The 25,987-nt window shown below is 47.8% G+C and overlaps 1 protein-coding gene across 7 annotated transcripts in view; it reads left to right on the plus strand.

The window, feature by feature from the left end:
* HMBOX1 (homeobox containing 1) overlaps positions 1-25,987 on the plus strand; it is a 110,408-nt gene that overhangs the window by 54,775 nt on the left and 29,646 nt on the right. For all 7 annotated transcript variants that reach the window (XM_081904207.1, XM_081904206.1, XM_081904210.1 and 4 more), the window contains exons 2-4: positions 2,603-2,686; positions 18,213-18,698; positions 20,639-20,724. In XM_081904207.1, coding sequence (XP_081760333.1) covers positions 2,664-2,686; positions 18,213-18,698; positions 20,639-20,724 — 595 coding nt within the window. In that variant the 5' untranslated portion in view covers positions 2,603-2,663. The remainder of the gene's footprint in view (positions 1-2,602; positions 2,687-18,212; positions 18,699-20,638; positions 20,725-25,987) is intronic.

A 25,987-nucleotide genomic window follows, 5' to 3' on the forward strand; every position in this document is an offset into this window, starting at 1 on the left:
AAGGTGCTATTGGACATTATCTATCTATATCTATCTATCATCTATCATCTATCTATCTATCTATCTATCATCTATCTATCTATCTATCTATCTATCTATCTATCTATCTATCTATCTATCTATCTATCATCTATCATCTATCCATCTATCTATCTATCTATCATCTATCTATCTATATCTATCTATCTTTCTATCTATCTATCTATCATCTATCTATCATCTATCATCTATCTCTACATCTATATTTCTACTGCATCAGACCAACACGGCTACCTACATGATTCTATCCTTGAAAGTCATTAGCTGGCTTTTTTTTTTGTTGTACCATTCCAGGAAAGGTGATTCCTGAGTCTGTTTTCTCGCGGTTGAATTCCCCCAAAGGTTAGGAGCTTTTGACAAATATTTAACATGAATCTTAAATACATTCTGTGTTAGCTTTTCAGGGGATCAGATCAGCCGCTGTTCCCTGCTGTTCTCTGTGCCATTCTTTAAACCCGAAACGAAAACCGAGAGCTGTCAAAATGGTCTTCCATAATCTTCTTTCCTTTAAGCTGGTTGAGTTCAATTCCTCCACCCTTCCCTTCTGATTTTTGCCCCTTGTATTTTATCATTCACGTAGCTTCCCCCCCCTTAATCCTTCCTCATCTGCCCATATCTGTAGTGTGCAAAACTGTCAACACGCAACGACGTAGTACCTTGGTTCTCGAACGCCTTTGTACGCGTACATTTTGGCTCCCAAACCCCGAAACCCAGAAGTAAGTGTTCCGGTTTCCGAATGTTCTTTGGGAACCGAACGTCCGACACAGCTTCCGTGGCTTTCAATTGAGTTCAGGAAGCTCCTGCAGCCTATTGGAAGTCGTTACCTTGGTTTTCGAACAGTTTCGGGAGTCGAACGGACCCCTGGAACAGATTAAGTTCGACAACCAAGGTACCATTGTATTGGCTTTGACTGCCACAGCATCACATCGCTGGCTCGAGTTTCCTATATCAATGCATCTTTCTGAGGAAGTGGTATCTTAGTTTTATATTTCGTTCGTTAATTATGGGTTTTTAGTGGTGTTAGAAATTCAGATGTATAATCTACTCTCCAAATGACACCTTAAACCTACGTTCCTGTTGCTACAGTGGAATGTCTAGGTGCTGTTATGTTTGGTTTTAAGTAGTGGATGTTGTTGTTGTTTTCATTGTTTTCATTTCTATACTTCTTTATATTTTAAAGAGCAGATCTCATTCATAGAGTTCCGATCCTAGAAATGTAGAGTTGGAAGGGGCCCGGTTTACATTCAAACACCAAATAAAACAATCTAGAATAAATTTAATTCAAGCTTCAAGCAGATCCTTTCAGATCCTTCTCTAAGTGAAATTTTGCTTTTCCCCAGTCACCATCCTGGCATCCAGAGATCCCCATGTGGTTGCAATTGCACCGTTCCAGTCGCAAAACGCGGCTGGCTCCTGGCTGATTTCTAACCCTTTTTTGAAGGGTCCGAGTGCAGAATACAGCAAATGATACACCATAAGATATTTACTCGTAGTCAAGAAAGATGTCCCTTCTTTTAGGAGAGAAATTCTGGCTGCACCTGATTAGAAGGGAGTTTCGAGGCAGGAAGAGGATAGGATAGACACGTACATCTCTCTTTTTTATGATATTTATTAAAGTTTCAAAAAAGGGTTACAGAAATAAAAAAGATAGAAAAAAACAAAAAATACAAGATACAGGAAAAAAACAGTTAAAAATAAATCCATCTTTCCATGCTTATCTTTCATTTACTTATTTCCCTGACCTCCTCACACCTCCCTTTTTGTATTCCAGTTCGGTTGGTTAATTCAGCAAATCCTTTCCCTCTTTGTTTTTAACTTAATCCTTCATCTTAATATATTATAGCTTTACTTTCTCGCCTGTTTACAATCCATTTTCACATGCTCCTTTATAACATTACTGCTAAAAACCACTTAATTTCATTCCGACATCATTCTAGCGTTCATTAATTTTACAATATTTCTGTAAATAGTCTTTAAATTTCTTCCATTCTTCTTCCACCAACTCTTCTCCCTGGTCTCGGATTCTGCCAGTCATTTCCGCCAATTCCATATAGTCCATCACCTTCATCTGCCATTCTTCCAGGGTGGGTAAATCTTGTGTCTTCCAGTACTTTGCGATAAGTATTCTTGCTGCTGTTGTTGCATACATAAAGAAAGTTCTATCCTTCTTTGGCACCAATTGGCCGACCATGCCCAGGAGAAAGGCCTCTGGTTTCTTCAGGAAGGTATCTTTAAATACCTTCTTCATTTCATTATAGATCATCTCCCAGAGAGTCTTAATCCTTGGGCACGTCCACCAAAGGTGAAAGAATGTACCTTCATTTTCTTTACATTTCCAACATTTATTATCGGGCAAATGATATATTTTTGCAAGCTTGACTGGGGTCATGTACCACCTGTAGATCATTTTCATAATATTCTCTCGTATAGACACGTACATCTCAAGGCAGCTCTGCAGTTGTATGAGATAATAATTGCAAATGCACTTTTGTATTAATTCATCTCTCCGCCTGTGTCTTGTCAACCTGTGTTTTCCCTCAATTCTTTTGCTTATCTGTTTCAGAATGGTAACTATTGCCGAAGACCTCCCGGAGGCTTTCTGACTTCCTCTCCCCATGTAAAGTATGCTGAGAACCTTTCCAGTGGTGTAAGTACAAGCTCAAACCCCCGTTCAGTTTCAAAAGCATGATGTGTGTAAGAGAGGAGAAAAGGGGGAGAAGCCGTGGGTCAGCCCCCTGGTCTGCTGTTATTAAGGTACAGTCATATCTTGGGTGACAGACCCTTCAGGTTGCATTTTTTCGGGTTGCGGACCGCCAAAACCCGGACGTACCGGAACGGGTTACTTCCAGGTGTCAGCGGTCGCGCATGTGCAGAAGCGCTGAATTGCGCTTTGCGCATGTGCAGACAGGGGTTGCGGACGCTGCGGGTTGCGATTGTGCATCCCGCACGGATCACGTTCGCAACCCGAGCATCCACTGTATTTGCCAGACAGTTACAGGAAGAGCGTGGGACCGTCTTTCAGTCTGTAGAAGGTACAGTCGTACCTTGGATCTTAAACGCCTTGGCTCCTGAACAAATCGGCTCCCGAATGATCAAAACCCGGAAGTGAGTGTTCTGGTTTTCGAACGATTTTTGGAAGCTCAATGTCCGATGGGGATTCCGCGGCTTCCGATTGGCTGCAGGAGCTTCCTGCAGCCAATCGAGATGCCGCAGTTTGGTTTCCAAACATTTTGGATTTTGAATGGACTTCCGGAACGGATTCCAAGGCTTTTTGGGGTGATTGATAACCCCATCCCTCCTGCACCAACACCAGGTTGGAATTCACAGAATGAATTTCCCCTTTACCGGGGGAATTTGTACAAACGTTTGCTTATGCACACATGTTGCTTATGCACACATAATTCTGTGTGTCTCGGATGATCAACTTGTGCATATTCAGGATTTGCAATACGCGCAAGAGATTTGGCAAACGCTGCGTAGAATACATCAAAGAGATGCTGGTTCTTCAGCGTTGCTGCATTTTGAAAAGCTGACCAATCTTAGGCTAGCGCCTGATGGAGATGTGCAAGCGTGGTTATTTTGCAAACATGTGGATTTCCCACAAAAGCAGGAAATTAAGCTGAGGCATGTCTCCTGCTGTCCAGTTAACTCACAGTACAAAGTAACCTCACTGTATAGCTAAGTTATAGTACAAATGTCTACTCTGAAATAGATCTCTTTGTGTTTAATGAGGCTTCCGGGTAAGTTGGCAAAGGACGGCAGCTTAGACTTTGCTTTAGGGTTGACGTAGACTTTTAAAAAAGTTTTTATTTATACTTTTCAAGTTTATACATTTCATTAATTTTACAATAATTTTAACATTTCAAAGTTTGACTTCCTTCCCCCTCTTTCTGTGGCTCTTTAAATTTATTTTTTATTCCCTTCTGCATGTCCAAATTCATTTAATTTGCTCATTTAATTAACTACTCTAAATATATACTGCAAGTTATTACAATAATCCTGCCCGTGTTTTTATCTGTTTGCAATTGATTTGTAAAAGTTCAATAAACCATTTCCATTCTTTTATAAAAAAGTTTGTTCTCTTGATTCTTATTCTTCCAGTAAGTTTTTGCCATTTCTGCATATTCCATAAGTTTTTGTATCCATTCTTCCTTTGCTGGGACTTCTTTCCATTTTGGGGCAAGTAGCATTCTTAAATTTCCTTACAATTTAGGTATAATACCCAAAAGAAAAGCTTCTGGTTTCTTTGTTTTTACAAAGGTTATTTGAGAAATTCAGCAAGTTAAACCTTTTTCCAGAATGGAAATACAATTATGGGGGAAATTATCTATGGGAGTACTCTCTCTTAATTTTCATAGAATCATAGAATCATAGAGTTGGAAGAGACCACAAGGGCCATCGAGTCCAACCCCCTGCCAAGCAGGAAACACCATCAGAGCACTCCTGACATATGGTTGTCAAGCCTCTGCTTAAAGACCTCCAAAGAAGGAGACTCCACCACACTCCTTGGCAGCAAATTCCACTGTCAAACAGCTCTTACTGTCAGGAAGTTCTTCCTAATGTTTAGGTGGAATCTTCTTTCTTGTAGTTTGGAACCATTACTCCGTGTCCGCTTCTCACCCTTCTTGCTCACCCTTAGGAAGCTGCCTTGATCGGCATAGCCCAGTCCTGGGCTTGGAAGTGCCTTTTTGGGCCCTGGTCAAATAACAATAAAACTGCTAGCCCGTTTGCAAAGCTAAGCAGGGTCCGGTATGATTTTCAAATTGGATGGGGGCCCACGTGTTGAGATTCCTGCATTACAGGGGGTTGGACTAGATAATTCTTGGGGTCCGTCCCAACTCTTCATTTTTTATTTTACTTTTAAGACTTATTAAAATATTTTATTAACATATAGAACACATACATTTACATCTACACAGTACATGTATACACAACACAATGCCTTATTTTCATAACACAAAGCATACCTACATTACTCTATATTATACCTACCTATACTATACATTGGGACGCAGGTGGCGCTGTGGGTTAAAGCCTCAGCGCCTAGGACTTGCTGATCGAAAGGTCGGCGGTTCGAATCCCTGCGGCGGGGTGCGCTCCCGCTGCTCGGTCCCAGCGCCTGCCAACCTAGCAGTTCGAAAGCACCTCCGGGTGCAAGTAGATAAATAGGGACCGCTTACCAGCGGGAAGGTAAATGGCGTTTCCGTGTGCGGCTCTGGCTCGCCACATGCAGCTTTGTCACGCTGGCCACGTGACCCGGAAGTGTCTCTGGACAGCGCTGGCCCCCGGCCTCTTGAGTGAGATGGGCGCACAACCCCAGAGTCTGTCAAGACTGGCCCGTACGGGCAGGGGTACCTTTACCTTTACCTTTACCTATACTATACATACCAACCAACCCCTTCCAGCTCTTCAAGCCTATGAATCGACAGGTCTCTTTCCTACCATTTGCTCCCCAATCTTTTTAAGTGGGAATGCCAGAAATCGAACCCTCTGTGTGTGTGTGCAGAGCTCTCCATTTGGCTGGGAAGAAGGGGTGAAAACTTGGTTGCATGGTTTCCGCCTGGAAACGTGCCCTAGACAACACCCAGAATCCTCTGCAAAAAAGGAGCTTTTGAGCAGATATGGGTGGGGTGGGGTGGGGGCCAATCGGCTGATCGAGCAAAGGGAACAGAGTTCCCGGAGGAGAAAGAATTGGCAAACTGCTGATTCATAATCTGTCAGATCTGCACAACCTTCCCTGCTCTGAAATGCATAATGCATGCTGTTTCTGTTGGAGTTTTGATTTATTTAGATTTTTTTTGGGGGGGGGGTAGGACTATCATTATTCCTAGGGTTTCCGCATTTGGGGCGGGGAAGGGGCGGGAGAGGGAAAGGATAAGGAAGCCCAAAAAATATTCTGCATGAAACAGACAAATCCGGGGCTATTGAAGGCTAGTAGCCCCAGCTGGAGGCAGCAGCACTTCGGAATATCAGTTGCTGGAAATCGAAGAGTCGTTCTTGTGTTTGGGTCTTGCTTGCGGGTTTCCCATAATGGGCATCTGGTTGGCCACTGTAAGGACAGGACGCTGGACCAAATGGGCTATTGGCCTAATCCAGCAGCCTCTTCTGATGTTCTTACGCCAAGTAGGTAAGATTTTTTTACCTAACCCCTGTATGCAAGCTCTCCTCCGCTGCCCTTTGCAAGTACAGTATGAGTTGCATAAAACGTCTGCCTGGTGGCAGGATCCAGCCTCTTGGCCTCTTGGTCCAGTATATCTGAAGGAGCGTCTCCACTCCCATTGTTCTACCTGGACACTGAGGTCCAGCTCTGAGGGCCTTCTGGCAGTTCCCTCGCTGCGAGAAGCCAAGTTACAGGGAACCAGGCAGAGGGCCTTCTCGGTGGTGGCACCCGCCCTCCCAACAGATGTCAAAGAGAAAAACAACTACCAGACTTTTAGAAAACATCTGAAGGCAGCCCTGTTTAGGGAAGCTTTTAGTGTTTGATGTATTGCAGTATTTTAATATTTTTTTGGAAGCCGCCCAGAGTGGCTGGGGAAGCCCAGCCAGATGGGCAGGGTATAAATAATAAATTATTATTATTATTATTATTATTATTATTATTATTATTATTACTTCTGTGTGGACAGCGATGGCACTGGCCAGAGCACTGGGGCCACCACTGAGCAGTCAGCCTTTCCTGTCACTGTTTGGCAGCGGCATCTCAGCTCAGCCCCTCTTTGGAAGGAGTTTCCAGGAGGTGGCGGGCTGCAGCCTTGCCCCTTGGCCAACCGCCAAGTCGGTAGAGCATGAGAAACCCTGAGGTTGTGGGTTCGAGTCCCACGTTGGGTGAAAGATTCCTACATTGCAGGGGGTTGGACTAGATGACCGCCATGGTCCCTTCCAATTCGACAATGACAGCAGCTCTCAAGGTGACCTCGCCCCATGAAGAACATGCAGGCATCACCTTCAGCGGTGATGGCAATCTGTTTTCTTTTCTCCGTCCAAGCCCATGCAGGAGGAGAGGGAAAAAGCAAAACCCTTTCGTACAGGGAACATAAGAAACTGTGTTATACTGAGTCAGAGCGTTGGCCCCTGTGGCTCAGCATTGCCTGCACGGGCTGGCAGCAGCTCTCCTGGGTTTCAGACGGGGCACGTTTAAGCCCTTACTTGGGAATGGAAACCGAGGCCTTCTGCATGCAACACGTTCTCTGCCCCTGAGTGTCGGCCGGCTTTGGGCGGAAAGTCAGTTTTGCCCTGGCCCTGTATCTCTTCCTACCCAGTTCTGTTCCGCCTTGTGCCAACTGCTTTGCCACTTTCTGTCTCTTCCTTCCCTTCCTTCCCGTCTCCCTCCATGCCGCCCGCAGCGTCAGAAGTCTGCAGGAGGCAAGCTCTGAAAAACTGCCTGCTGGAGCCCCCCAGATTGGTCTGCACTTTACGGCACAGATTTTCAGACAAAACTGTTGTTGTTTAGTCATGTCCGACTCTTCGTGACCCCCTGGACCAGAACACGCCAGGCACTCCTGTCTTCCACTGCCTCCCGCAGTTTGGTCAAACTCATGCTGGTAGCTTCGAGAACACTGTCCCACCATCTTGTCCTCTGTCATCCCCTTCTCCTTGTGCCCTCCATCTTTCCCAACATCAGGGTCTTTTCCAGGGAGTCTTCTCTTCTCATGAGGTGGCCAAAGTCTTGGAGCCTCAGCTTCAGGCTCTGTCCTTCCAGTGAGCACTCAGGGCTGATTTCCTTCAGAATGGAGAGGTTTGATCTTCTTGCAGTCCATGGGCCTCTCAAGAGTCTCCTCTAGCACCATAATTCCAGCACTTGACGGTGCCGCTGCCTGACATGGGTTTTCAGACGAAACTAGGAAAGGATAAAGACCAACACCCAGCCCTCGAGTAAGTGGATTATTTCCTTCAAGGGAGCACAGGACCCAAAATATTGGCCTTGTCAGTCTGTGAGCATTCTGTTGTCAAATGCTTCCTTCTTGACTTTTAAAACAAGTGACTTAGGTGGCATATTTTCCCTTTGCTTCCCCCCCTCCTCTAATTGTATATTTGAGTTGGCAGTTAGGGCTGCAAACTTATTTAAAATGTTTTTGATTGATTTAATCACATGAGTCTTAAGTCTGTTTAATTGATCTTGCAATTGAATTTGCATATGGGTAAAAACAATATTTATGAAGCGGGAATGCATTTTCTTACACGAAGCTTTTATGTTTTGTAGAAGCATCATCTCAGAGGCATCGCCTCCCAGAGAGGAGGGATAATGTACCTTTGGAGATGGTGTTTGGTACTTGTTTTTGGGGCAAGAATATTGCTGCTTGGTTGAATCTGGGGCAACTTATTAGTTGATTAATATGTTTTTTAAAAAAACCCAAACAACTCATGCTGTTACTGATTTAAACATAACAGCTGCATTGCTAAAGCGTAACTCTTTAAGCTTCAATGTGGTTTGGCAAGATTTCTGGATTGGTGATCCACACTTTGGATCAGCCAGAGATCAGAAGATCCAGGACACATAAAGGAAGTACCGTATTTTTCGCTCCATAAGCCACACCTGACCATAAGACGCACCTAGTTTTTAGATGAGGAAAACAAGGGAAAAAATATTCTGAACGGAATAGTGGATGTATGATTTTTGTGGTTCATGCTGTGGTCACAGACGTGATATGCGATTTGACGGTGAGTTTGGGGTAGCCCAGTGCAAAAATCCCGAGGATCCATGTGGATCTGTGCTCTGTAACCACGTTTTTGCGCCATTGCGGCCCCACGAAACAATGGATGCGTGGTTTTTTTGGTGCAGGCTGTAGCCATGGACATGCTATGTGATCTGATGGAGAATTCAGGGTGACCCAATGCAAAAATCCTGAGGATCCATGGGCTTTTACCTGTCCCCTCCCAGGCAGCCTCCTTTATCCCTAGAGTCCCTTATCTCCCCTCCCGATCGCTTGCTGATCAGCTGCTCAGCGGCTTTGTTTCAACACCCACTTCCCTCTTTCTAAAAAAAATAAAAATCTGCTTTTTGCCCTTGGGCAATTCGGCTCCAGGGACCACGCATTTGCTCCATAAGACGCAAAGACATTTCCCCTTACTTTTTAGGAGGAAAAAGAAGTGTTTTGTGGGGACAAATCACTAAAGTCACAAAAGTGATTGTGCTGATTTTGGTAGTGGGCTGCACGTGCATGATGTCTGCTGGAGGAGCAACACCCCCCCCAACCTATACATAAATTCCTGCAACACTGGTTTCCCACACACAACTGGTTGGCCTCTGTGAGAACAGGATGCTGAACTATATGGGCCGTGGGCCTGATCCAGCCTCCTCTTTTGCCCGTACCCAAGTCTGGTGGAAAACCAAAGCAATTCTACACCAGCCTTCTCCAACCCAGCAACCTCTAGATCAGGGGTCAGCAAACGTTTTCAGCAGGTATCCGGTCCACTGTCCCTCAGACCTTGAGGGGAGCCGGACTATATTTTTTGGGAGGGGGAATGAATGGATTCCTATGCTCCACAAATACAGTGGTACTCCCAGTGGCGTAGCGTGGGGGATGCAGGGGGGGCCGGCCGCACTGGGCGCAACATCTGGGGGTTAGGGTTAGGGTGCGCAAATCCACAGGTTAGGGGGCACAAATCCATGGGTTAGGGGGCGCAAATTACTTGCCTTGCCCCGGGTGCTGACAACCCACGCTACGCCACTGGGTACTCCTGGTCGCGAACAGGATCTGTTCCGGAGGCCCACTCACAACATGAATAGAACACAACCTGCAGCGGCGCATCTGCACATGTGCGGGTTGCGATTCGCCGCTTCTGCACATGCGTGTGACATCATTTTGCGCCTCTGCGCATGCACGAGCGGCAAAACCCGGAAGTAACCCTTTCCGGTTCTTCCAGGTCGCTGCGGGACGCAACCTGAAAAAACGTATCATGAAGCGAACGTAACATGAGGTCTGACTGTAACCAAGGGATGAATTTTAAATAAAAGCACACATTCTACTCATGTAAAAACATGTTGATTCCCAGACCATCCACGGGCCAGATTTAGAAGGCGATTGGGCCCGGCCTTAGTTGCATACCCATGCTCTAGATATTTTGGGTTGCAGTTCCCAACAGCTTCATCCAGTGCCAACCACGTTGTGAAAGGCTGTACTATATTGTGATTTGTTGCACACGCAGAAAGCCAAAGTGGGCATCTTTGAACCCCAGTTTCTCTGTTGTAGATCTTGGAACCTCCATTGTGTAGGTTCTAGGCTATGTAGGGTTAGCGCAACCCGCAGTTTGCTGTGACGCCCAGGTTCAGCCTCCGTCCAGAGTAATAGCTTTGCTCAAAGCCTCTGCTTGAAGGAGGTAGCTTTGAAGGACTTGAGGACACTCGGAAGAACGATGTGTTGCTATTCCGTTCTTGGCCTGAGTTGTATAAGTCGTGCGGCGTCGAGCATTTGATTATGCTGGATTTATTTTCAGACGTCTGGGGCTGTTCTTATTAACTGTCATCGCTTTGATCGAAAGCGTGTGGCGGATTTCTGCATCTATAGCGTCTGGCTTGCATGCCTAAACAGAAGCCCTGGGTTTGCAGGTTGTGGCAAGGTGCAAAGAGGACCTTGTGCTGCCCGCTTTTTACAATTTTACCTTGCATTTTGGGGAAATCGGGATCGGGGCGAGTGGACAGATGCTAAAGTGAGGTTTTATTTATTCGTTTTATTCAGCTAAATTTATATCCCACTTGATTTCAAGAATGCAGTGGTACCTCGGCTTACATACGCTTCAGGTTACAGACGCTTCAGGTTACAGATTCCGCTAACCCAGAATTATTACCTCGGGTTAAGAACTTTGCTTCAGGATGAGAACAGAAATCGTGCTCCGGCGACGCGGCGGCAGCAGGAGGCCCCATTAGCTAAATTGTTGCTTCAGGTTAAGAACAGTTTCAGGTTAAGAACGGACCTCCGGAAGGAATTAAGTACTTAACCCGAGGTTCCACTGTACCTCTAAGCTACTGGTTCCCAAACTTGCTCAGGCTACTACATCTTGGTTTCCATAAACTCATCTCCCATGCCCCCTACCCTATAAAAGGCATCATTCAGAATAGCGGTTTGCATGACTCACTAAAGAAGATAACAGCAATTCAAAACAGCAACGATGAATTGCACATTTATTCACAATCCAATTAAAAGTGTTTAATTCAATTAATTCAACAAAATTGATGAACTTGATCCAGTGATACCAGCTTTTCAAAGTCCGCTAGTCATTTACATATCCAACACTCCCACTTCCACTGCCTCCCCCCTCACCTCTTTGTGCAACCCTAGGTATTCCCACTGCCCCATAGGGGGCAGTGCCCCCCAACTTGGGGCACCATTGCTCTCTAAGCAGTTTACAAAAATGTAAAAGAAAACATTAGCATTCTCCTATTGATTTTTTTATATATATGAAAAAAACCCACACAGATAAAAACAAGCATCTAAAAACATTCAAAAGAGGTTTAGAACCAGAAGTAAAGGTAAAGGGACCCCTGACCGTTAGGTCCAGTCGTGACCGACTCTGGGCTTGCAATGCTCATCTCACTTTATTGGCCGAGGGAGCCGGCGTACAGCTTCTGGGTCACGTGGCCAGCATGACTAAGCTGCTTCTGGCGAACCAGAGCAGCGCACAGAAACGCCGTTTACCTTCCCTCCGGAGTGGTACCTATTTATCTACTTGCACTTTGACGTGCTTTCGAACTGCTAGGTTGGCAGGAGCAGGAACCGAGCCACAGGAGCTCACCCCGTCCTTGTACCAAGATGATGGAGATGTCAGCACAGTCCTGGCACTCAGGCATCTTCACTTGGTCACAAGTGGTTGGAAGCCAGGTGCAAAATGCGCCTGGCTCCTGGCTAATTTCAAACGCTGCTGCTTGCCTTCCCCAGTATCCTGCCTCCCATAGGGAGCAGCCCGGTGCTTCTGGAAAGCCAGCAAGCAGGATACGAAAGCAAGGACCTTTTTGCACCTTTGCTGCCCAACAACTGGTATTCAGCAGAAAACTACCTCTGGACATGGGGGCTCCACATTTGGGGCAAGGAAGAAGAGAAAGCATTGCCTGGTTCCAGGCGACTTTGTTTATATTATTATTATTTTACAGTGGTACCTTGGTTCTCAAACTTAATCCGTTCTGGAAGTCCGTTCCAAAACCAAAGCGTTCCAAAACCAAGACACGCTTTCCCATAGAAAGTAATGCAAAACGGATTAATCCGTCCCAGACATTTAAAAACAACCCCTAAAAAAGCAATTTAACATGAATTTTACTAACGATACCATTGATCCATAAAATGAAAGCAATAAACAATGTACTGCAGTCGCACAATCAATCAATCAGTAGCTGAACTGGGTTCCACACAGTCACAAAAACAAAACTAAAAAGAGCCACAAAAACAAAAACGCAAACTAAATAGCAAAAACAGGCAGATCTCAGTGTAACGCTCAAAACGGAAGTGTGGCACTCAAATCGGGAGAGTAACACTCAAAATGGAGCACGTTCAGCTTCCGAAAATAGTTCGCAACCCGGAACACTTACTTCTGGGTTTGCAGGGTTTGGGTTCCATGTTGTTTGAGTACCAAAGTGTTTTGAGAACCAAGGTACCACTGTATTTGTTTCACAACATTTATATCCCACTTGGTCGCGGGAGACCTCAAAGTGGTTTACAAAACAATTTTTTTTTGCTTGAGAACCTATTGAGCGGATTGAATCCAGACCATCCCTTGAAGGCAGTTAAAGGGCAGAATTTGGGGTCATTTATTGGCTTGCCGTGTGGGGCTGTGAGCCGACGTGCCGTGTCTTTAAATACTCCGTATCTTCATTCATTAAGTAATTAAAAAATTATTTAAAATGCATTGCATCATTAACTATTATTATTAAAGCAAAATGCTTTTGATTTTTATTACCATTAAAACTGGCTTACAGTAGCAATTATAACATTTCATGATGTTATTATTTATTAAAGTCCTATATTATTTATTACATTTGCACATCGGTAGCAATTTAACGCAGCCCGTCGGGTCCAAAGATTCCCGGAGCTGCATACGTAGGAGCAATAAAAAACAAGGCAGCACAGGGCAAAAGACATGGCACAAAAGGAAAAAAACATGACGAGGGAAGAGGAAAACAAGCAGACACAGACAAAATCGTTATAATGGCCATCTTGAATGGGACCAGTTTGGGAATAGAAGGTTTCTTAGTACAACTGCTGCTAAATTACCTTTTAAGGGATGGGAGGATTCAGATGGCCATTGATCTCTCAGGTAAGCCTAATAATAATAATAATTAATAGAGTCGGCCTGGTTTTCCATCTCTTTCTCTCTCTCTCCCCTGCAGTTTGATGAAATGGAAATATAATATAATATAATTCCAGAAAGTCACCCTGTCCCTGGGTATTTGCAAGCCCTCCCCCTCAGCCAGTCTGTACCTTCTTATAATACCGTTTCAATGTGATTTTTTATATATTTTAAGCACGAGGTTGATGAATGATGCTCGTTTCTGTTGCAAATATTTCTGCTTCCAGAGGCAGCCTCATTTGACAATCTCCTGCTCTCTGAAAGAGAGATGACTCTTTGCAGAGCGCAAACGCCCTTCCTTTATTTATCTGCTCTTATTTTATTTTATTTTAGTTCGAAAAGAAAGTCTTGCTCTTTCCTCTCCCACTTTCCCCCAACAGTTGGTCAAGCCCAGGGAAGGAAAATAAAAGTTTAAAAAAGTGGCCAGCACTGGCCCCCTTCAAAAGAAACAAATTGAAAGCAATGCAATTAAAGGTGTTGCGGGGAATTATAAGGTCTTGCAAACATTATGTAGCGATAAACCGCTAATGGGAAAGTGTGTCCCTTAATTAACAAGGAACATCACATTATTCTTAAATGTCTGGCTGCAGAGCTACTTAGTAAATTGGCCAGCTGGAGCTCGAGGGCACGTTTACACGACAAATTTACACCAGGGTCTTGCAGCCCCTGTTGCAACTGGGACAAGACACTTTTGGGCAATGGGTCACCCTTACCTGCAGAGGAAGATGACATTTTCATCTCTTTCTGTTCCTCTGGTCCTCTCACTGCAGTTTCCAGGGCTGTCTTGGGATTTGAAGTTACTGCTTCTGTGGATATTGCCGCCTTCTCAGAAATAGCCAGGACAGGATATTCTTGTTGGATTGTTGTTGTTGTTGTTTAGTCGTGTCCGACTCTTTGTGACCCATGGACCAGAGCACGCCAGGCACTCCTGTCTTCCACTGCCTCCCGCAGTTTGGTCAAACTCATGCTGGTAGCTTCAAGAACACTGTCCCACCATCTCGTCCTCTGTCGTCCCCTTCTCCTTGTGCCCTCCATCTTTCCCAACATCAGGGTCTTTTCCAGGGAGTCTTCTCTTCTCATGAGGTGGCCAAAGTCTTGGAGCCTCAGCTTCAGGATCTGTTCTTCCAGTGAGCACTCAGGGCTGATTTCCTTCAGAATGGATGGGTTTGATCTTCTTGCAGTCCATGGGACTCTCAAGAGTCTCCTCCAGCACCATAATACAAAAGCATCCATTCTTCGACGATCAGCCTTCTTGATGGTCCAGTTCTCACTTCCATACATCACTCCTGGGAAAACCATGGCTTTAACAATACAGACCTTTATTGGCAAGGTGATGTCTCTAGTGTGCAATTACCCCAAGTTAATTCTACCTGTTCTCGAAGAGTCTAGCAAGTGTGTTTAGGATTCCAAGAGAATTCAGGATTCCAAGAGATTTTCGGGTTCCAACCAAAATCTGTTTGAGCATCATCTTCAGTTCTGCCGCTTGCTGATAGGCGTACGTTTCCCATGCAAAAAGTCAGGAACAAATCTCTTGACCCAAGCATTTTTTTATCCGGATGTGTCCACCCAATTTCTCCTGGAAAAGCAGTGTATCGTTCCGTCGTTCATTCATTTAACTCGAGCCGTATCGGTCCAAGCGCCGTGCCCAGAATTCCTCTCATCTCTCAGAACTTATTTCAGTTTCCAGCTCCTGGTGACCACCAACTTTGTGCCGTCATCTTCACATCTTTTGTATCTTTAATCTTAACCTCGCTTTTCAAAAAATCCTCATAATGGTAATCATTGGTTCCGTAGTGACGATTAAGCTTTAATTTCCTCGATAATTGCAAGCATGCTGTGTGGCTGCCTCATCTATCTATCTAATCATAGAATTGTAGAATTGTAGAGTTGAAAGGGACCCATGAGGGTCATTTAGTCCAACCCCCTGCAGTGCCCAACGTGGGGTTCAAACCCACGACCCTGAGATCAAGCGTCTCATGCTCCACCAACTGAGCCATCCCTGGGGCTCTATCTATCTTTATGTCATCTCCAGGATTTATCTGAATATGTGACATGCCATTTTTCCCATTACTGAACAGTTAAATAGCCCTGGGAGCAAGTCGCATTGTGCGGAATGGAACTTCCCACTCAGTAGACATGCCTAGGTTAGAAGCATAGCAAGCTGCCTTGTGCAGAGACAGTCCATTTATCTCAGTATTGTCTGCACTGACTGGCAGCAGCCAAGGTTTCTGGTCACCCTCACCTGGAAATGCCAGGGAACGAACCTGGGAACTTCTGCATGCAAGGCAGGTGTTCTACGACTGATCTAAGGGCCCTCCCTCAATTGGGGGTGGATTTAGGACTGGGACGTGGGTGGTGCTGTTGGTTAAATCGCAGAGCCTAGGACTTGCCGATCGGAAGGTCAGCGGTTCGAATCCCCGCAACGGGGTGAGCTCCCGTTGCTCGGTCCCTGCTCCTGCCAACCTAGCAGTTCGAAAGCACATCAGTGCAAGTAGATAACTAGGTACCACTCCGGCGGGAAGGTAAACGGCGTTTCCGTGCACTGCTCTGGTTCGCCAGAAGCGGCTTAGTCATGCTGGCCACATGACCCGGAAGCTGTACGCTGGATCCCTCGGCCAGTAAAGCAAGACTGGATCTAACGGTCAGGGGTCCCTTTACCTTTACCTTTCAGGACTGGGTGAGCAGAGCACATGCGCTGAATTTGGAAAGGAGGTAGAAGGGCTCTAGGACCCTGTGAGAACCCTCACGCCTCCTTCCCAGGGCGCCATAGCGTCTCAGTCTGCCACTGCCCCAATGAGGGGGGGAGGAGAAGGCTATATCAATATTTTTTTTTTATCTATTCATTGCATTTCCATCCCACCTTTGGAGCTCAAGGTGGCCCACATGGTTCTCCCCATCCTCATTTAATCCCCGCACAACAACCCTGCGAGGTTGTTTAGGCTGAGAGGCAGCAACGGGTCCAAGGTCACCCAGTGAGCTTCATGACCGAACGAGGGATTCGAACTCTGCTCTCCCAGGTCCCGGTCCAGCACTCTTAACTATGCCAGAAAGACAATTAAGACAAAGTTTAAAAATCCACATCAACTAGGCTTGGGGAAGTGGATCTGTCTTAAAAGTTACTTTGGAAGAGTTGGGAGGGGAGGAATCACGCCAGCGTCAAGAGGCAGCGAGTTCCAAAGGTGCGTCGCCAGCAACAGAGGTGGGCAGAAGTCCCTGGGCATGCCAGAAACAGCTCTTTGGATCCCAGCTGTAATTCGGAGCTCTGATCAAAGAGCCTTCCTGGCAGCGTGGTCACTTTAATGAGGTCTCTGGCTGGTGATGGAACTGGACTTTTGCCACCAAGACAGCCCCCGTCCGGCCCACTAGATCATGCCAGCTTCCTTCCCGGTGTCCTTTAAAAGTGTAGGTTCAGCGATCTTGGCCGGAGTCCAGAGAGGAGTCTGCAAGCATGCTAGGACTTCTCAAGCCATCAGAGGCAGAAGATGAAGCAGGGGAGGAGGGAGGCCGAGAGGCCGAGATGAGTTGGGCTGGTGAAGAGTCACGGGGGTCTCCCCCTCCTGCTGTGACAAGCTCCCCTCGCCACCTGGTCTCCCAGAACCAGAAGAGGCATGAAAAGAGTGGAGGAGAGGTTGGCCACCGGCAGGTGCGGTCTCCGATTGCTTGGGGGGGGGAGCCCCAGAGAGGAGGAGACATAGGTGGCTGTGGGGAGGTGGGAATTTCTGAGCACAATTCAAAGTGTTGGTGCTGACCTTGAAAGCCCCAAATGGCCTCAGCCCAGTATACCTGAAGGAGCATCTCCACACCAGTTGTTCAGGCCGGACACTGAGGTCCCGTGCTGGGGGCCTTCTGCCGATTCTTTCACTGTGAGAAGCCACGTTACAGAGAACCAGGCAGAGGGCCTTCTTGGTAGTGGCGCCTGCCCTGTGGAACACCCTCCCATCAGATGTTAAGGAAATAAACAACTATCTGACTTTTAGAAGACACCTGAAAGGAAGTTTTATTGTGTTTTTAATATTTTGTTGGGAACCACCCAGAGTGGCTGGGGAAACCCAGCCAGATGGGTGGGGCATAAATAATGATTTATTAATTTATTTATTATTGAAGAGGTGTTGGAATCTGGAAAGGAAACAGGGCTTAGGGAGTAGGGAGAGTCTGTGGCAGAGAGAAGTCCAGTATCCGAGGCAGAAGATGAAGCAGGGGAGGAGGGAGGCCGAGAGGCCGAGATGAGTCGGGCTGGTGAAGAGTCAAGGGGATCTCCCCCTTCTGCTGCGACAAGCTCCCCTCGCCACCTGGTCTCCCAGAACCAGAAGAGGCATGAAAAGGGTGGAGGAAAGGTTGGCCGCCTACTGGAGCAGTCTGTGATTGCTTGGGGGAGGACCCCAGAGAGGACGGCTGTGGGGAGGTGGGGATCTTTAGTCCCAACCACTTCTTAATTGGGGTGAGCCCAGACCCATTCCTGCGCGCATTAGGCCTTGCCCTTCCGTTTAGATCCCGTTTTTGCTAATAGCGAGTCAGCTCCAACTCCTTCAGTGTGATCTACCGCTGACTCGCTCCTGCAAATGGGCCCCCTTTGGCCTGATCCTGGCCTCTTTCTTGCGTCCCTGCACCTTCTTCCCTCCTCCAGTGTGGTGTAGTGGTTAAGAGCAGTAGACTCGTAATCTGGTGAACTGGGTTCGCTTCCCCACTCCTGCACATGCAGCTGCTGGGTGACGTTGGGCCAGTCACGCTTCTCTGAAGTCTCTCAGCCCCACTCACCTCACAGAGTGTTTGTTGTGAGGGTGGAAGGGAAAGGAGAATGTGAGCCGCTTTGAGACTCCTTAGGGTAGTGATAAAGCGGGATATCAAATCCAAACTCTCTCTCTCTCTACTCCTCACCTTCTTCCCCTGTGCCTCCGCAGCCTGCTGGAAACCATGTTTCACTACACCGACGAGCCCCGGTTCACCATAGAGCAGATCGACCTGCTTCAGCGCTTGCGGCGCACCGGGATGACGCGGCACGAGATCCTGCACGCCCTGGAGACCTTCGACCGCCTCGACCAGGAGCACAGCGACAAGTTCGGCCGGCGCTCGGCCTACGGGGCCGGCGGCGGCTCCTGCAGCAACAGCACCAACAATGTGGCCGCCTCGTCCTCCACCGCCACAGCCTCCACGCAGACGCAGCACTCGGGGATGTCCCCCTCGCCCAGCAACAGCTACGACACCTCCCCGCAGCCCTGCACCACCAACCAGAACGGCCGGGAGAGCAGCGAGCGGCTGTCCGCCTTCAACGGGAAGATGTCGCCCACGCGGTACCCGCTGGCCAGCAGCATGGCGCAGAGGTCGTACAGCTTTGAGGCCTCTGAAGAAGACTTGGACGTGGACGACAAGGTGGAGGAGCTGATGAGGTGAGCTCTTGGGGCTCGGGGTGGGGTGCGCTCCTGTTGGTGGGCTCGCCGTTAGCACCACATCCCTTAATTCTGGCCTCCCTCGCTTCAACCGGGGCGCACAAGGCGGTTTGCTGAAAATCAGAGAAAGCGCATTATTTCTCTGTGGGACCCCCAGATGCCATCTAGACCAACCCCTGCAATTCAGGGATCTCAAGTGTAGCATCCACAACGAGGGGGCATGCAACCTCTCCTTGAAAGCCTGCAAGGAAGGTCTATCGTCTCCCATGGGAGACGCTCCATGGTCAAGGAGCTCTTACCGACGGAAAGTTTTTCCTAACGTATGTAGATTGGAAATCAGGGTACAATTAGAATAGAGGGGGATCTCTCTCTGTGTGTGTTTTATTATTTATGTTGTATTTTTCCTCTCTTTTCTTTCTTCCTTTGCCTTCCTCCCTTTCCTTTTGTTGTTTCTCTTTCTTTCTTTCTAATTTCATTTATTCTAGATAGAATTTTATTTATACAGTGGTACCTCGGGTTACATACGCTTCAGGTTACATACGCTTCAGGTTACAGACTCCGCTAACCCAGAAATATTACCTCAGGTTTAGAACTTAGCTTCAGGATGAGAACAGAAATCGCGCAGCAGCGGAGTGGCGGCAGTGGGAGGCCCCATTAGCTAAAGTGGTGCTTCCGGTTAAGAACAGTCTCAGGTTAAGAACGGACCTTCGGAACGATTTAAGTACTTAACTCGAGGTACCACTGTATTGTGAAAACTTTAATGAAAATTTCCTGGAGAAAGTTCATGCTGCTTTTTAGCGGCTGCTCCCAGAGAGAGAGAGATGATGATGATGATGATAGATAGATAGATGATAGATAGATAGATAGATAGATAGATAGATAGATAGATAGATAGATGATAGATAGATAGATAGATATCATGTTGTGGATGCTTTAGTTGAGATTCCTGCATTGCAGGGGGTTGGACTAGATGACCCTGAGTGTCCCTTCCAGCCGTGCAATCCTATGAATCAGTGTTTTAATTCTGTTAGTATATAATTGTTGTTGTTTTTTCAAATTATCGTCATCATCCCCTGACCCTAATTTTTCAGATGTTCTTATTTTACCTGCAAACTGCCTTGAGTCACCGTCTGGGAGAAAGGTGGTTATAAATTATAATTATAATAACAGTCAGAATTTCGTGCGGCCCAAGCAGGCCTTAGATCGGGGGGGACGGGACGATCCAAGGGCCGTTTTCCTGGCAGGCCAGTCTTCTGAGGGCCACAAGACAGTGGTGGGCGGGGCCAGAGGGAAAAGTGGACGGCGCAAGGAGCATAAATTCGTCATGAGGACACGTTCCAGCCGGGCAGAAGCATTTGGGGTGGGGTGGGGGGTCGTGGGCAGAGCCCTGAGGCCAGACAGCGAGGCCCGGAGGGGCCCAATTTGTCTACACAGGCTGGCAGCAGCCCTCTCGGGATTTCAGACCGGTCTCTTTGCCAACCCACCCCGAAGATGCATTTGAAACCAAGGCCTGCGATATGCAAAACATGTTCTCTGTCCCCGAGTTACGGCTAAGTAATGCGCTAAGCTACACCCCCATGTGCAACACCCTAGTTTGATGCCAGCGTCGCCACCGGTGGGAGAGATTTATTCATCCCTCCGTAATGAAACTTTGCGAATCCCATATGGCCTGCATGAATTTACATGGACCGCGAGTCATCCGTTCTGCTCCTCGTGCGCTTTGATCAGCCGGCGACACGGATTCAAAGCAACGTCCGACGGCGAGGGCCACCCGTCAGGCCCTTCGCTCCCTCTGCCGCCCCCCCTCCCCAAATTAAACGCGTCTTCAACTCTGGCCCTCTTTCTTGCCCCCCCTCTTTTTAATCATCTTCTTCTTCCTCTCCCCTCCCATCCACCCTCCAACCCCCCCCCCCAAAAAAAACCTCCCCCTGTTTTGTTAGGAGGGACAGCAGCGTGATAAAAGAGGAAATCAAGGCCTTCCTGGCCAACCGGAGGATTTCGCAAGCCGTCGTAGCGCAGGTAACAGGTAAGAGCTCGGAAACGCCTCGCCTGGACCCCCTCTCCGTAGCTCAGCACCGCCGTCTCGCCGCGCCTTCTCCTGCCGGCGCAGATGTTGGGATATCGCTTGGCTTTCTGCATTGCAGTGCAAATCTGTCAGCTTAGTCATGATAATGTATGCCTTTGATTTAAGACCCATTGTGGAACTTCCCTGGTGAATCAGTCTCTCTCTCTCTCTCTCTCTCTGCACTCCCTTGCCCTGCCTGATCTTCTCTCCCCCTGTTCCTTACGCGGCTTACGTCAGCAGGATATCTCCTTGCTTTTCTTAGGAATGCTGTAACCAGCGTCAAGCGCCTAGGGCCGAAATGGCTTTGTTTTTAAATTGTGAACGTCATCCGCAGCCCTTCCGTTGAGAGCGGAAAGGTGAGGTTCTGGCCCTTTTAGGGTTCGGAATAGGCCACCCAGGATGTGGGTGGTGCTGTGCGTTAAACCACAGAGCCTAGGACTTGCCGATCAGAAGGTCGGCGGTTCGAATCCCCATTTCTCGGTCCCTGCTCCTGCCAACCTAGCAGTTCGAAAGCACGTCAAAGTGCAAGTAGATAAATAGGTACCGCTCCGGCGGGAAGGTAAACAGCATTTCTGTGCGCTGCTCTGGTTCTCCAGAAGCGGCTTAGTCATGCTGGCCACATGACCCGGAAGCTGTACGCCGGCTCCCTCGGCCAGTAAAGCGAGGTGAGTGCCGCAACCCCAGAGTCGGTCAAGACTGGACCTAATGGTCAGGGGTCCCTTTACCTTTACCTAATAGGCCATCCTGGCCTTGTGGGGCGCTTGCCTGGAAAGTCTTTTGTTTAATTGCACCCAAGTTGTTTCATTAACCCCATAACCCAACCTGCCTACTTAAGCCAAGCGTGGGTAAACACTAAGGCTGCCTCCTCCCAACCTTTTGTCTTGCTTTCTGCGGTTCTCAACCTGCAGGTCCCCAGATGTTGTTGGACTACAACTCCCATCATCCCAAGCTAGCAAGGCCAGAGCTCAGGGGTGATGGGAGTTGTAGTCCAACAACATCTGGGGACCCGCAGGTTGAGAACCGCTGTGCTAGATGCTAAAGAGAGTGAATGGCTCAGTCAGGAGAGCATAAGGCTCTTAGAATCGTAGAGCCAGAAGGGACCTCCAGGGGTCATCTAGTCCCACCCCCCTGCAATGCAGGAATCTCAGCTAAAGCGTCCGTGACAGATGGCCATCCAACCTCTGCTTAGAAAACCTCCGAGGAAGTAGAGCCCACAATCTCCTAAGGGAGACCATTCCCTGTCAAACAGCTTACTGTCAGAAAGTTTTTCCTGGTATTGAGTTGGAATCCCTTTTCTCGTAACCTGAAGCCATGGGTTCGAGTTCTGTCTTCCGTAGCAGGGGGGGGAAACAACCTTGCTCCATCTTTCATGTGACAGCCCTTGAGATACTTGAAGATGGTTCTCACATCTCCTCTCAGTCTCCTCTTTTGCAGGCTCAACGTACTCAGCTCCTTCAACTGTTCCTCATAAGGCTTGGTTTCCAGACTCCTTGATCATCTTGGTCATCCTCCTCTGCCCACCTTCCAGCTTGTCAACACCCTTCTTAAACAGTGGCACCCAGAACTGGACACCATATTCCAGGTGTGGCCTGACCAACGCAGAATAGTGGTACAGTGGTACCTCGGGTTGCATACGCTTCAGGTTACAGACGCTTCAGGTTACAGACTCCGCTAACCCAGAAATAGTACCTCGGGTTAAGAACTTTGCTTCAGGATGAGAACAGAAACAGAGGCCCCATTAGCTAAAGTGGTGCTTCAGGTTAAGAACAGTTTCAGGTTATGAACAGACCTCCGGAACGAATTAAGTACTTACCGCTGTACTATGACATCCCTTGATCGGAACACTCGACTACTGAGATGCAGCCGGGAATAGATTCCTTGGTTCCTTCAGCATCCTGCCTCATCGCTGTCTTCTGGCCTCCCTCCTGCGTGTGATTCTGGACCGCTCACTAAATCCTGTTGCCCCTTCAGCTTCCGCCACCTCCTCCTCCTGGTCTTCTCCCTCTGCCCGACCATCATCATCCCCTGGCTCTGAGTCTTCTTCTCCTGGGGGTTCCCTTCTCAGCATCTAGCCAGCCCATGACATTCTACCTGTTTACTCTTGAGCTTAAGCACCACTGAGTACAGCAGGGCTTGCTCCCAGTTAACTGGGAGCATAAGCCACATAGAAATTTCCCCCGCTGGCCTTGGCTTTTAGGGGGGAAATTTGTTTAGGGAAGCTTTCAATGTTTAATGCTGTACAGTGGTACCTCTGGATGCGAACGGGATCCGTTCCGGAGCCCCTTTCGCATCCAGAAGTGAACGCAAGGCACGATTTGCCGCTTCTGTGCATGCGTGTGACGTCGTTTTAACCGTCTGCACATGCGCGAGCGGCGAAACCCGGATGTAACGTGCTCCGTTACTTCCGGGTCGCTGCAGCACGCAACCCGAAAATACTTATCCCGAAGCTGCTTCAACCCGAGATATGACTGTATTGTGTTTTTAATATTTGATTGGGAGCCGCCCAGAGCGGCTGGGGAAACCCAGCCAGATGGGTTGGGTATAAATAATAAATTGTTGCTGTTGTTATTATGATTATTGGCTAATACGGGAGGCCTGTTGCACCTGGGAGCCGACTGCAATGACGACAGCGTAGAAGGGCAAGTTATAAATCTAAATAACAAATAGATGCAAAGACTAAATTAAATAGATGGATCATATCTCTTGCATCGTGTGGTGACAGACCCTGGAGCACTCACTGCAGAAGTGTGTTGTGTGCCCGTGTAAGGACAATGGCTTTGCTTCAAATCTTGACAGCCGGGCCTTTCCGGCTTAAGCAACGGGCTTTGGGAGCCCCGTCCCCTTAATTTGTCATTTCAGCGCAGGCCGATTCTGAGCATAATTCCCCTCTCTTCTTCTTCTGAATAAGCAGCAGCGAGCTTCTGGTTTATTGCTGTTAACTCCCCTCACACAGGCAGGCATTTGACAAAGCAGCAGGCAGCATGCTCTGGAAATGTGAGGCTTAAATCAGGGGCACAGAACCGTTATCGTGCCTTTGCTCGTGTGAAAGCTTCCAGGGCTCGTGTGCCAGAGGACAGTGTGATCAGATGGGAAATGGGGTGAAGTAACAGTTGAACACAGGGACACAGGTGACGCTGTGGGTTAAAGCCTCAGCGCCTAGGACTTGCTGATCGAATCCCTGCTGCGGGGTGCGCTCCCACTGCTCGGTCCCAGCGCCTGCCAACCTAGCAGTTCGAAAGCACCTCCGGGTGCAAGTAGATAAATAGGAACCGCTTACCAGCGGGAAGGTAAACGGCGTTTCCGTGTGCGGCTCTGGCTCGCCAGAGCAGCGATGTCACACTGGCCATGTGACCTGGAAGTGTCTCTGGACAGCGCTGGCCCCTGGCCTCTTGAGTGAGATGGGCGCACAACCCCAGAGTCTGGCAAGACTGGCCCGTACGGGCAGGGGTACCTTTACCTTTACCTTTAACAGTTGAAACTTTCTATTACAGTGGTACCTCGGGTTACAGACCCTTCAGGTTACAGACTCTGCTAACCCAGAGATAGTGCTTCAGGTTAAGAACTTTGCTTCAGGATGAGAACAGAAATTTCACAGTGGCAGCGGGAGGCCCCATTAGCTAAAGTGGTACCTCAGGTTAAGAACAGTTTCAGGTTAAGAATGGACCTCCGGAACGAATTAAGTACGTAACCAGAGGTACCACTGTACAGTGGACGCTCGGGTCGCGAATGTGATCCGTGCGGGATGCATGTTCGCAACCCACATCATTCGCAACCCGCGTCCGCACGTCTGTTGCAATTTGATGCTTTTGCACATGCACAAAGCGCGATTTAGCGCTTCTGCGCATGTGCGACCACCAAAACCCGGAAGTAACCCAAAAAACCGCAATCTGAAGCGTCTGTAACCCGAGGAATGACTGTATTACTATTAGTCATCGTAGTAGTAGTAGTGGTAGTAGTATCTCGCCCTGCATCCGTAGATCTTAGGGTGATTCACAGCCTAAAAATACTACTACTGGTAGTAGAAACAACAACAGCAATAATAATAATAATAATAATAATAATAATAATAATAATAATAATAATATTTATACCCTGCCCATCCGGCTGGGTTGCCCCAGCCACTCTGGGCGGCTTCCAACACACATAAAAACAAAATAAAACGTCAAACATTAAAAACCTCCTGACACAGGGCTGCCTTCAGATGTCTTCTAAAGGTTGTGTATTCTTTCCCTCCTTGACACCTGATGGGAGGGAGTTGCACAAAAACACACACAGTCCACAATAAAAACAAGCAGAGAAACAAACCAATATCCCACCCCCCTCTCCTCTCATCGCCTCCCACAGCACATTTAAAAGGGTATCGGATGTAATCAGCCGAAGGCCTGGATTAAGAGGACTGTTTTTGCCTGTCGCCTAAAGGTGTAGAATGAAGGAGCCAGGCAGGCTTCCATGGGGAGAGCATCCCACCCATGGGAAAAGGCCTGTTCTCATGTTGCCACTCTCATGAAGGATGCACATGAAGATATACTGTGTCCAAACTACAAGAAAGAAGATTCCACCTAAACATTAGGAAGAACTTCCTGACAGTAAGAGCTGTTTGACAGTGGAATTTGCTGCCAAGGAGTGTGGTGGAGTCTCCTTCTTTGGAGGTCTTTAAGCAGAGGCTTGACAACCATATGTCAGGAGTACTCTGATGGTGTTTCCTGCTTGGCAGGGGGTTGGACTCGATGGCCCTTGCGGTCTCTTCCAACTCTATGATTCTATGCATCCCAATTTAAGAAGGATATTGAAAGCTGGAACCTGTGTAGAGGAGGGCAACCAAGGTGATCAGTGGTCTGGAAACGAAGCCTTATGAGGAGCGGTCGAAGGAGCTGGGTAGGTTTAGCCTGGAAAAGAGGAGACTGAGAGGAGATATGAGAGCCATCTTCAAGTATCTCATGGAAGAGGGAGCAAGCTTGTTTTCTCCTGCTCCGGAGGGTGGGATTCGAACCCATGGCTTCAAGTAACAAGAAGGAAGATTCTGACTAAACACCGGGAAAAACTTTCAGGCTGTAAGAGCTATTTGAGAGTGGAACCCAAGTTTCTCGGGAGGTTGTGGACTCTTCTTCATCGGATGTTTTTAAGAAGTTGGATGGCAGATTTGTTTAGTTAAGATTCCTGCATTGCAGGGGGTTGGACTAGATGACCGCTGGTGTCCCTTCCAACTCTACAATTCTGTGATTCT

This window comes from Podarcis melisellensis, assembly GCF_964234715.1.
Source record: "Podarcis melisellensis genome assembly, chromosome: 3".
Taxonomy (NCBI): Eukaryota; Metazoa; Chordata; class Lepidosauria; order Squamata; family Lacertidae; genus Podarcis; species Podarcis melisellensis.